The sequence below is a fragment of the Anneissia japonica genome, unplaced genomic scaffold (assembly GCF_011630105.1).
Source record: "Anneissia japonica isolate Jap-2015-1 unplaced genomic scaffold, ASM1163010v1 scaffold288175_len33700_cov120, whole genome shotgun sequence".
Lineage (NCBI taxonomy): Eukaryota > Metazoa > Echinodermata > Crinoidea > Comatulida > Comatulidae > Anneissia > Anneissia japonica.
Genome location: NW_022726645.1, coordinates 21,523 through 34,848, shown reverse-complemented (window position 1 = coordinate 34,848; position 13,326 = coordinate 21,523). Strand labels below are relative to the sequence as shown.

The 13,326-nt window shown below is 33.6% G+C and overlaps 1 protein-coding gene across 1 annotated transcript; it reads right to left on the bottom strand.

The window, feature by feature from the left end:
* Positions 1–83: 83 nt before the first annotated feature.
* Positions 84–13,014, bottom strand: LOC117113322 (probable serine/threonine-protein kinase pats1). The gene is made up of 9 exons (XM_033256626.1): positions 12,751–13,014; positions 11,238–11,413; positions 6,537–6,585; positions 6,136–6,293; positions 5,562–5,651; positions 2,099–2,287; positions 1,766–2,008; positions 1,347–1,544; positions 84–314 (listed from the first exon to the last, which is right to left on the bottom strand). Exons 1-9 carry the CDS (start codon positions 12,779–12,781, stop codon positions 99–101), a joined length of 1,350 nt encoding a protein of 449 aa, XP_033112517.1. The 5' UTR covers positions 12,782–13,014; the 3' UTR covers positions 84–98.
* Positions 13,015–13,326: the final 312 nt, after the last annotated feature.

The window sequence follows — 13,326 nt, the reverse complement described above, 5'->3', positions numbered from 1 at the left end:
GGAACATACAAAATAACAAACAAAACAAAACATACATAAACATAAAAAATTTAACTACATAATAGAATATCCATTGAACAAAAGTAAAGTAAACATAACTAGGTTGTCTGTAGGCCTTCTTGCAATAATCCTAGCAATATCTTTACCTTTTGAAAGAGAAGCCCGAATGTCTTCATGAGTTCAATGCAGTCTTCAAAGACGTCGTTGCCATCTTTACTGGCAGTAAGTTGATTTTTCCAGAAATAACGTACTAGCGGTTCTGCAAGAATTCCTTCTTCATCTAATTTACGCCAATACTTTACCATAACTGGAACCTATGAAGATAGAACAAAATAAAATAATCTTATCGAAAGTTAATGTTATTGGCAATGGTGGTCGCAATCATGAATACCACACTTAAATCACATATTTAAGAAATGGGCCTAGGGAGGTAGTAGAATATAATTTATATATTTATTATTAAATACTGCATACACACATTCTAGGCATCTGATTGGTTAACAATAGGGTGATAGAAAGTACTATTATTACACTATGCGATAATACTTTTTGCCCTGCTGTGCGATGAGCTAGGCTGCATTACTATGTAAGACACATAGACAGTAAATAAGACTCGACTATGATGCTGAGAGAGATTGGCCCTTTGATCACCTAGAACTGGAATCTATGTATGAGGTATATAAATGTGTGGGTGTGTTTCTGTGTGGGTGTGTTTGTGTGTGTGTGGAAATTATATTTAAATACTGAACTTGATATAATAATCAATACAGTGCGTATCCTTTTCAGGAAGGACTTGCACAGTCATACATTTTGTAAAAACCCTTCCTGCTAACAATGTATCTATTAAGAGCTATCATAGAATATTTTTCATTTTGATTTCATAAATATTCTAGCCAGGTTTGAAGTAATTCTGATTAAGTCTGCCAAAATGCATGCATATATAATTTCTTTGTGCTCGTGATTCGTTTTGTCAACCTGTTTATAAATTAGTATTTTTTGTGTGAATCTAATAAATCATTTGGTAATTTTGGTAATTATAATAATTGAATAGTAATCATTGTCATTAATCAATTTGTTAAAATTTTAATTCTTTTAATTTTAATGTAATTTTTTATGCATGTACAAATCTTCACAATTCAGCTTTGTGCTGCAAATTTGATTTTAATAAACTTGATCTTGATTGTATACACACAAGCCTATTATATAAATCATATTACCTAACATATTAACTACCTAATAATGCTACATATTATAACAGTATATAAAGCATTTTTGAACTGTAAATCCGAATACAGAAATTGATATCGTACTTTTGTAGGTCTTTATTGAAATAATTAAGGCTATACCTTGTCAACATCAACAGGTTTCATAACAGTGACGATTTTCATGAAGATACCAATCAGCATATGGATGTTGGTAATCACTGTGTTCTTCAACTTCTGGTTAGTGGGTGAATACAGAATGATCCCAACATCATTCAGGTAATTGAGGACGTGGATGACATTTTCTTCATTAATACCACAATCTACTGCAATCTTAGTGATCTACAAATAAAGGAAAAAAAATAAATAAATAACATTTTTTCTTAGGCTGTCCCAAAATATTACCACTCTTAAAATAGTTTAATCATAAAATTAATTAGCAAATTCACATTTATTATAGTTAAAAATACTGTCACTAAAAAAATCAAATGTTAACATAAACCGTAAATATGTCATCAAAGGTTGCCTTATCCTAAGCAATAATTTAAATAATCGTATGATACCTTATACAAGGACATGTGCATTGTTGTCTTTCCAGCTTCTTGTACCTTAGTTTGAAAGTCCACCCAACTGATGGGAATAGTTTTTGCCATTGATTTCATATAACCACCAACATTTGTTTTTAATCGTTCAATCCCTTCATCCATTTTTGCATTGTTAGCTACTGCATACATATTGCGGTCAACATGACTCTCGTACGGTGTGTCTTCGATTTCCTTAAATATCCTTCTGAATTTGGCTTCAATCTTTCAATAAAATTAGTGAATATATATCAATTATTCTTAGAAAAGATATACTGCAATACAACTAAAATAATATTTAGTTTAATGGCTTACCTGTGCCTGCTTCTCAGCATCGCTTCCTTCTAGAAGGTCCTTGTGCGTCCCAATGAGACTAATTGGGGGTGATGCGATCATGCCATTAATCAACGGTTTCTTGTCGGTGCGATGTAGCACTACGGTGTGTTCGTAAATTGACCTTATCCAGAATATGATCATTTGGAGATTAGTCATCTCAAAGTGTCCCTAAAAATATATAATAGTCACATAATTCAAAATGAAATTAAGACTACATTAATGTAGGATAAACGAATAGTTAAATTTAACTGTAAAATAATGCAATTAAGTAGTAAGTTATATTTACTGCATTCCATAAACAATACTGATTAAAATTTAAAATAAAACAATAAAATTTCAATAGGACCTATTAAAAATCATACATTTAAAAAAAATACATCTAAAACCAATATCATCTAGAAACTATGTCAAGCAAGGTTTGTTTCAGAGAAAATTAACCCCCAAAAAGTAGTTTAGGCCATATTAATTTAATTGTTGTGCACCGTGATAAAAGTTAAATTGTAATTGAAAATTACTTTCGTAAAACAAGGTTAATTGTTTATTAATGCTTGCGGTACACCAAGTAGACAGTTCTGAAAAGAACTGTTGTTGGTTGAGAATGTCTCGACGATCGATTGAGTTCATTCATTCATTCATTCATTCTTTATTTAGTCAATGAAATAACATACAATAGAATTAAAAGAAATTTAACAAAAACACAATATATAACGTAAGTTGGCTAGGATTAACTATAGTGTGAAAAACACTCTGGCTCTCAGGCCTGTTTGTCCGGTCTTAGGATTTTTTAATGTAGATATATACAGACAATGATTAAGTTAAACAATAATGTAAGTAAAATCAATTGAAAAGCAAAGCATATAACAATAAAGAGTCATTCCTTATGAATCCAACACACTTTTTAGCCCAATATTTTGCATGTTGGGGGTTCTACCTGAGATAACCCCACATTACATACTAAAATATTCAATTTTTTAGGATATTTATGGCGGCCATCTTGAATTTCAAAATGGTTACCATCCTAGCTTTTTGAAACTATGTTTAATGTATTCAGAGAGCCCAAAATCATATGATTAGAGCCAAATTTACCATTTTCCTTAGAGGATATGTGGAATTAAAATATTACTTTTTTGACCATTTTTAAGGCGGCCATCTTGAGTTTCAATATGGCTGCCATTTTACGTTTTCGAAACCTGTCTCGTTGGCTTCAGTGACCCTAATAACATATAGTTAGACACCAGATTTGCCCTTTTTCATTGGATATAAGTGAAGTTACAAGTCAATATCATAATTTTTGCGGCCATTTTGAAAATGGCTGCCAAAAAAAATATGTTCCGCCCTTTTTCTGGAGGTTCTCTCTCGCTCAATTTCTTATTTATACCCTAGTGATGCCAAATCAGCAGTGAAACCTTGGTCCCAGAAAAATGGTCACGGGGGCCCTGATTTTCACCATAAGGCAAAAGTCCCCGTTAGCAGAAATGGTCCATAGTGAGCTGTCTGATAGTTGAGAGTGAGCTGTCAAATGGTCCAGAGGGAGCTGTTAGCAGCTCCATAAACTTAACTTTAATTGGTTTTAAGAATGTCCATTGGGAGTTAACAAGAGAGTCCTGCCAGCAACATATAGCGATTGGAATGTAAACAACAATCACTCACTTCATCTCATGGGCTTCAGTGGCAATAAATAATTTAAGAACCCTTATTCAACAAACCAGCAGAATGTATAACCCGGGTTTTTTCCAAAAGCCAGGACCAGTTCTGTTAATGGCCAGAAATGCAGCATGCTATACTATGGTGCCAGTTTCAAAGAATCTATCAGCAGATTTCCTGGAAACTAAGTAAAACTATCAATACCCAGAGGTGACGGAACTAGGGGGTGCTGTGTTATGGAGAGTAATGTGTGACCGGAAATGGTCTGCAGTCAGTTGGTTGTTACCATGCGCCAGTGATGTTGGAGTATATAGTACAGTAATTTGAAACTATTATGTAGGCCTAATGAATGAATAAAGTTCGGAGTTTGTCGGGTAGTGAAATGATTATTTCACATTTTAAGTGCTCCCTAAATTCATAAGTGTAAGCTAAATTACGGTGATTAATTAATTAATTATTTCAAATCCCTCTTTCCAAGAGGGGATGCAAATGCTTTGTGAAAATGAGTACGCCGCGGTACTCATTTTCACAAAGAAATACACACAACTGGTTAGCTAACAATTATGTCAATGTTACATGAACACCTCTAGGCACAAAATGTAGTCTAGAGCTAATATATTTCATTTTCCCACAATGAAACTTTAGGGGCATCATGTGGGCTAAGTGTCCTAACTGAGGTGTGAATTTTTCAAAAATCGAGATATATACTTTTGTGATATTTTGGGTCAAAGGTCAATGTCACGTGACTTGACTTGACCTATATAATTCTCACTAGTCCGGACATCATGGAGTTGGAAAAAGAATCTTCTTCTCTATCCAACGGTACCAGCATTTATCCAATACGTTGAGTTTCAAGAGAGACATCAGCAGTTGTCTGTCAGGAGGTGAGTTTTTTAGCCAAATCTCATGAAAATTCAAATTGCTCTAACTCATCAGAAAATGCTGGCGCGGAGCCAAAAATTTCACTGTGGGGTTATCTCAGGTAGAACCCCCAACATGCAAAATATTGGGCGATTTGAAGGGGGTCGGGTAAAAAAGTGTGTTGGATTCATATGGAATGACTCTAAAGTAATATTAATAAAGTGATATGAAAGGTGACATTATAATAAACAATTACAAATTAAAGTAAATCAATACTTCCATTTTAAAAAGGTAAGGCAGTTTAGAGGGATGTATATTATTCAATGCTAAATAATTATCATTACAGAACAATTTGAAAATTAGAGAAGGAGAAACAAAAACAAAAACAAAAAAAACCCCCAAAAAAAAGGTAACCAAACTATAACCTACAGGTATAAAGTAAAATAAGGGTGGGCATATCCAATTTCAGCTGTAAATGTATAATTAGAACTATGGTCCTATGCCAATATTGTTTTTAATATTAATTAAGCTTGAAAATGGGTAATTTCAGGAGAGAGGGGGAGAGAGAAAGTGAGAGAGAAAGAATGGTTAGGCTCATTATTCAGTAAATAAACAATCAGAAATAAACAATCAATATCAGATTATCAGATGCTTCAATCGTCTTCAGGAGAATAATATCTGCAGATATTTCAAACAGTGAAATACTATGTTTTGGGTAGTCAGACTTGCTGCTGATTTGTTGAAAACTAAACAACAGCTGAGACTACGTGTGAAAAGGCTAATACAAAAGCCAAAATTCACAGTTTGTGCAAGAGTGTGGGGTGTGGCTAGAAAGGTTACACTTTTTTTTAATGTTCCTTTTACATGAGAATAACACGCAGAATTTACTAATTCACAAGAGCTTTGAGACAAGAATTAAATTAATATGGTTATTTACTTTAAGAATATCTCTTGGTTTTGCAAATTCTTCCAAATTATCCAACAAATTAAACACTATTCCGTAAGATGACCCATCTGTGAGGAAAACCTGAAAATACAAATAGTAAATATGCAAACAGCATATGACTAACACAAAATTCAAACATGAAAATGTTTACAAGGGTTACAGTCTGCCACATGTCATTTACAATAATCTGTAAGAGTTGAAAAATTCGAAATTTATTTGCTAATTAATTTGATTTTTTTAAAAAAATAAAATAGAACAAAAAAGACATCTCATTGACATACAAAAATATTGCTCCAATATTATTACAGTATACAATTTATTAATATAAAAATTGACTGGTATAATCATTTTTGTAGTTGAAATTATTTAAATCAACATGTCTGCCTCAATTCATAACATATTATGTTATTGTTAATGAATAATTCAATGTTTTAACAGATTTTACCTAAAGGCAGTTTTGTTAGTGGAAATTGTTTTAATAACATCTGAAATATATCGCAAGCAAACAACCTGTGAATTCATTTTTGACAATATTCGTATAGTATAGTTTTTATTATTTACTTACCCGGTGAGTAATATAATAAATCATCTGACCGGCATAGTCCCATATACATGTTATATCTCTCGGCCCAGAACTCTTGTTAGCAAGAGTGTCCATAACATTCCTCCGTAATATCTTTAGCTGATCGGACGATACTCCTGTGTCCTGAGATACCGGTTTTTCTGAAAATAAACGAGAATAAACTTTAACAATAACAGGCCCGTAGCTGGGGGAGGAGGGGTTATGGTTCGGGCAAACCCCTCTTTCTTGCAAAACTCTTCTTTTCTGGCAACTGCCTTACACTTGCCTCTATAAGTTGTGTATATTGATCTTTATACGTCACATGATCGTTCTGAAAATTTCATGATTTATATCTTGCCTGTTTGAGGTCCCGAGTTTAAAATCAAATTAAAGTGTAGGCCTACCTGTGGTTGGTCTTTGAAGGCTTTGCATCATTGTGAATTTACCCTGAACCATTTGCACAATGGAGTCAAGACAATAAATGCAAACAGTAAGATTCTAAGTTACTTTAGGTTTTATCCAAAGTTTTTGTTTTTGTTACCGGTGTTAATACCACGAACACCACTAAATTTGCAGTATGTTATACTTATTATTATAAAAATGAATTATTATTATTTTATTGCTATCATTATTACTATTATTATCATCATCATCATTATTATTATTATTATTATTAATTATTATTATTATTATTATTATTATTATTATTATTATTATTATTATTATTATTATTATTATTATTATTATTATTATTATTATCATTATTATTATTATTATGTCTTGGCCATTATCATTTTTTCTCTGGTAGGCATCTTGTACAGGAACATGTTACCTTTTTGGCCTACCAGACTCATTATGTTTATGAGTAAAATAAAATTATGAATTATGAAAACACTCTCACTTTCGTTAATGAGGAGTGCGATTCATTGAAGCGTCAATTCTCTAACGAAAGGTCTTTTTTCCACAGTGTCAGTGTCATTGTATTTTACTACCTGCTGCTTTAGGTTTAGTACAGCTTTTATATTTTTAGACATCCAAAGCTTTCAACAGTGAAAACACACAGAAATATATGCAGCTACTTATCACTTCAGTTGCCTCATTTAGAGCATCTTCCTTTGTAAATATACACCAGTATATATAATATATTACACTTTCAAATTTTAAGCATTCTATTTCAAATCCTCAATAATACCATCTTAATTTTACTTGATTTTCTCTTACCTTGCATATCCATATTTATTATTTAAATTTTTTATCTTCTTAAGTTTCTTTTTATGTTCCTTTTAAATCTTTTTAATTTGTAGTTAAGTTATCAATCTTTTTTGGTTTCAATGTGTATATGTCTGCTTTTAAAATTTTTGTAATAAGAGCTGAACCACAATGGAAACCAGTACTAAGTACTGAAAGTGTATATTCAGTATAAAGAAAGAATAAAAACATAAAAAAAAATAAAAAGTCAGTGGAGCTAAAACAGTCCTGTAATTTACTGAGTCTTCTGACCAAACTTTACCTCTCTAATAACATATTTTTGTTGTGTCAGGTTTTGCATGTACACTGAGATTAAATGAGTTATGTTGTTATGAAGTGATCTGATCTTCCTAAAGCAACTTTTTACGTGCACTATACGCATCTTTGATGTTCCCAAAACATTTTTCTAACGCACATTCATTGCTTGTCAGTAGGTTAATGTATTAAAAACATTGTGGCAAGGATCTCTTGGCATTGCACGTATTAGTGATGTTGATAGTAATTGTTGTGGAGTTTATTAATAGATTTCTGTCGACATAATGAGCAGTACTGGGAAGAGACATTTGATTTCCTGCTCCAAAACAAGACATTCGTTTCTAGAACCCTTTATGAAGAAAGCCTACCTAAAATGGCCTAGATTGGCACAAAACCATCTAACTCCGACTTTGAATATAGAAGATTGAAATGTATTACTAGAGCATAGGCCTACAATGTACACATTGAAAAATTAGTATTATTAATAATTTAGGTTACTTTCTTAAAATTTAATTCACATATTTTTAGTCCAAGTTTCCATACCAACTAAATATTTCCTTCGGAACTTGCCCTCAGGAAATTTTTGAATGCATTAAATCTAACCTAAGTATAACAGACATACACTTTCGTCAAAGAAATAAACATTTCAGCTTTCGAGAGAGAATACAGTCATTGACGTCCTTTTTGGAGGCAAACAAGTAAAAACGTGTGATGATTTCATACCTAGGCCTAGATTAGGCTACGCACTAGTAGTAGTAGGAGGAGGCTAGTTTTTAGTTTCCATCGACTTTTGTGAGTCCAGTGGATGTTTTTAAGTATTGTTTGGGGTATTGTATTACTTTTTGGAAATACAGTTTTGTGTACCAAACCATGTGTTTATCGCTTGGTGATGTATGCTTACCATCCCCAAACGTAAGAAATTCCGATTTCGTACTATCAGGATTATATCAGCACCACGCTATAATTTATAGGGGTCTTCAAGACAATTTTCTCTAAAGGAGTTTGTCATTCTTACCCTGGTGCAAGGTTTATGGAATTAACCGGTAACAGAATACCAAGATAAAGAATAGTAATAATTATTATGAGTATTTAAAGGTATTTTATAAATTATGTCGTTACAATATAACCCAAGTGGTAAACCGGTGTGATGTGTGAGTTGCTGTATTTGAGAAGGGGAATAGTAGGATATAGTATCTACTATCTTGGTAACTCTTACCAACCTAAAGTAGGTACATTACAAAGGCATGCACAGTTACAGTTTCTGTAACTCCTTTTCTGGGTGCTCCCATCGTCGATGGGTCTAGCCTTTCTGCCACCCAGTCTTCACAATTGTCATATAAACTGTGTAAATGTTACTATTTATTGTTACGAAATGTATACTGTATTTGCTATCAAGTTTGATGATTATGTATTTTTATTCGCGGTGCAACTCCAAGTATAGCCTAGGAGACTTTTTAGATAACCCTATTTTAATTGTAACTGGTCGATAGAATTGCATAATTTGTTGTAGGGTCTGCATTATAGTGGATTTTTATTCGAGTACTAACCCATTCGTTGTACTGTATTTCTAAATTTTAATTTTCGTCATTGATTAAATGACAATATCATGTAATACAGTGTTTTCCTTTCTGCGGTGTGTCTGCTTGCATAAATAAAACGTATCAATACAAAAGGAATGGGTTTACTATTAGCGCAGTCATCTATAAATCTAGTGAAATGAAAATTATCTGAATTTAAATAATTTAGCCTGTACAGAGGAAAACAAATTGTCCAAGTAGAAAAAAATTTGGTTTCCAACCCTGAAATAAGCATCATCATTGATAAGTAGATTTAACTTTAAGAAGTAATATTTAAATTAGTTACTGATGTTGTGTAGTTCGCATCAGTGGCAGCGTCAGCGGGGTGGCAGGGGGGACTTAAGCCCGCCCACCGGATAGGTCAAGCCCAAGCCCCCCCCCCTGCCGGACAGAGCTCATCGGGCAGTCAGGCCATAAATTATATAAAAATAGGCCAACACATGTCTGTCACAGTCTGAGAGTTCCATTTCCGATTTTGTACTATCAGGATTACATCAGCACCACGCTATGATTTATAGGGGTCTTCCAGACAATTTTCTCTAAGGAGTTTGTCATTCTTACCCTGGTGCAAGGTTTATGGAATTAACCGGTAACAGAATATCAAGATAAAGAATAGTAATAATTATTATGAGTATTTAAAGGTATTTTATAAATTATGTCGTTACAATATAACCCAAGTGGTAAACCGGTGTGATGTGTGAGTTGCTGTATTTGAGAAGGGGGATAGTAGGATATAGTATCTACTATCTTGGTAACTCTTACCAACCTAAAGTAGGTACATTACAAAGGCATGCACAGTTACAGTTTCTGTAACTCCTTTTCTGGGTGCTCCCATCGTCGATGGGTCTAGCCTTTCTGGAACCCAGTCTTCACAATTGTCATATAAACTGTGTAAATGTTACTATTTATTGTTACGAAATATATACTGTATTTGTTATCAAGTTTGATGATTATGTATTTTTATTCCCGGTGCAACTCCAAGTATAGCCTAGGAGACCTTTTAGATAACCCTTTTTTAATTGTAACTGGTCGATAGAATTGCATAATTTGTTGTAGGGTCTGCATTATAGTGGATTTTTATTCGAGTGCTAACCCATTCGTTGTACTGTATTTCTAAATTTTACTTTTCGTCATTGATTAAATGACAATATCATGTAATACAGTGTTTTCCTTTCTGCGGTGTGTCTGTTTGCTTAAATAAAACGTATCAATACAAAAGGAATGGGTTTACTATTAGCGCAGTCATCTATAAATCTAGTGAAATGAAAATTATCTGAATTTAAATAATTTAGCCTGTACAGAGGAAAACAAATTGTCTAAGTAGAAAACAATTTGGTTTCCAACCCTGAAATAAGCATCATCATTGATAAGTAGATTTAACTTCAAGAAGTAATATTTAAATTGGTTACTGATGTTGAGTAGTTCACATCAGTGGCAGCGTCAGCGGGGTGGCAGGGGGGGGGGCTTAAGCCCGCCCCCGGATAGGTCAAGCCCAAGCCCCCCTCCCCCTGCCGGACAGAGCTCATCGGGCAGTCGGGCCATAAAATATATAAAAATAGGCCAACACATGTCTGTCACAGTCTGAGAGTTCCATTTTTGGCCATCTAGAGGTTGATATACTTTAAAAATATCTCATTTGAGAGGGGAAACCCCGCTCAACCCCTTCTCCCAGCTCGAGCCTACGAGCTCAAGTCCCCCTGTCTGACAACTGATGTGGGCCTATTTTTATATATTTTATGGTCTAACTTCCCGACGAGCTCTGTCCGGCGGGGGCTTGACCTGTCCGGTGGGGGGGGGCTAACCCCCCCCCCCTGCCAACCCGTTGGCGCCACCACTGTGTCGTTGGTTCCAGATTTTAAAACGTGGAATGCAGCATCTGCAAAGATTACAATATATTTAATACTAACTACCAAGGGCAACAAACCTAACTCAAGATGCACGAAAACACAGGAAGTCAAATTAAAGTATACGCCTACCTGGGGATGGTCTTTGAAGGCTTTGCATCATTGGGTGTTTACCCTGAACCGCTGATCTCAATGAATCGGGCATAGGCTGATTCTGGGCTAAATATTTGTAAGCCAGTATCTGCGCTCTGAGCTGCAGCAGCTGCTGCGGCAGGAACAACTGTCTTGATGGTGGGGGTTGCTGCTGATGACAAAACATTGGACTCTCCCACATACCATCGGGTGGTCCACCATATCCTGTCAAAAGATAATACTAATACACATGTATTGACTATGTATCCTCCTATTCCTCTCAAGAATTAATAAGGCAGTGGTATTATAATAACATGTGTATATATATAACAGTAGACCTACAATATTTTTTTTAAACTGTGTTTCCATTTCTAATCAAAATTATATAGTGGAATGCCCACTATTTGCAAAATAGTTTAAAATAATACTGTAAAAGCAAACAGTAAAATTGTAAAGTACTGTACTATTTTAGAAACCGTATCAAAGCTCTTGCTTTTCGTTACCTGTGTTAAATACCGCCCACTTTCGTTGAGGAGTGTTCCACTGTTGTTCGTTGAAGGAAAGAGTTTAAAACTGCAAGAGGTCTGACTGCCGGGAATTCGTTGGAACGCAAAAAGTACTTCCACCAAGGGGCGTGGCCTTTAAAAGATTCGAACAACGCGTACGAGTTTCTAAATTATGATTAATTTTAATTTAATTTTTTTAAATTTTATTTATTTATTTAATTTTTTATTTATTTTTTTTTAAATTAATTTATTATTATTTTTTTTTCTCCTCAACTAATTATTAATTTGTAGTTTGTAATGTTAACAAAATTAAAACCAATAAAACTGATGGTAAATGCCGAAATGGTATCCCAAAATCCCCTTTGATTTCATATTTCATGGTTACTCCTTGTACAATACATATCACTTTGTGTTTGCTTGTAATTAATCTTTTAAATTAATATTATGATATTACTATTTTTTTAAATTATATTATTATTATTATTTTTATTATTATATTCATTTTCATTATTATTGATTTCATTATTTTTGTTGTTGCTATTGATTTTTATTATTATTTTTGTTGTTCTGTAATCTAGTTAGCTATGTATTTCTCTTCTAACCAATCGTTTTGTATTATTTTTGTTTGTATTTTTCTCAACTTGTTGTAATTTGTATAAAGGACGCACCACATTTTGTGTGTGCCACTGTTCAAAAAGTGAGAAAGCCCAATAAAACTGAACTGAACTGTGTAGGGCGCCCCCTAATTTGTGGCAGTACTTTCATACCTTGCTGCATACAAACTGAGGGCAGTCGAACCTCTTCCAGTTTCCTACAGTACTCTTTTACTGATTTCAATTCTTTAACATAAACATTTAAACTCACGATGGAGCCCTAATGACGAAAGCGAAGGTTGCCTTCCACGCTACCTCCGAAGTTCTATTGTGGGGCCAGCATGTACGTCTAGTCCTAGTTAGCATTTCAATTTGGTTTACCATTACAAAATATAAGGCAAATTTAACCTGATCGTTGTATTTGTAGCATATTATAAAAATAGAAATGAGTATAACATTATACCTCTGCTTCTCTTTCGTTTAGTCGGGGGCATATATTCTTTAGGTAATTGAACCTGTAATTAAACAATAATTAAATTATTTCACTGATATTAAATACTGATGTATTTTCGTTAAAATAAAATACAGCATAGCAATCTCTAAGTACATACCGTTGATATAGTACCTCTTCCCAAATGCTTGCATTTCAAATGTATTTTTATAGTAGTGCCTATTTAAAATCTCACTATCATGTACTACCCCATCAATAACATTAGTTAATATTATAGTACCAACGTCTTTATCATTCATAAAAGTTATAGGCCAGGTAATAATCTATAACAGTGGTTCCCAAACCTGGGGTCCGCCAAGCCAAAGGGTCCCGGGGAACGAAAAATGTGGGGGGGGGGGGCACAAAAATGTTGGGACTCCTAGAACAACTATTTCATGATTCTATTATTTTGTTATTGTCTTACAATTGTGTGATTATGTCTTGATTATAATGCAATACCTTTGACAGGCAATCCTAGGTAATGTACATTTTGTTTCCATGTTTTCTCTTGTATTGCTTCTAATTGGATAATGAATAAATTTTAAAAAA

Excerpts from the sequence above, each read along its gene's own strand:
- LOC117113322 (XM_033256626.1), bottom strand. The coding sequence starts at position 12,781 with ATGCCCCCGACTAAACGAAAGAGAAGCAGAG. Across the intron at positions 6,586-11,237 it reads CCGATTCATTGAGATCAGCG|GTTCAGGGTAAATTCACAAT; the intron begins GTTCAGGGTAAA and ends ATTGTGCAAATG. Across the intron at positions 5,652-6,135 it reads TTTATTATATTACTCACCGG|GTTTTCCTCACAGATGGGTC; the intron begins GTAAGTAAATAA and ends TTGTATTTTCAG.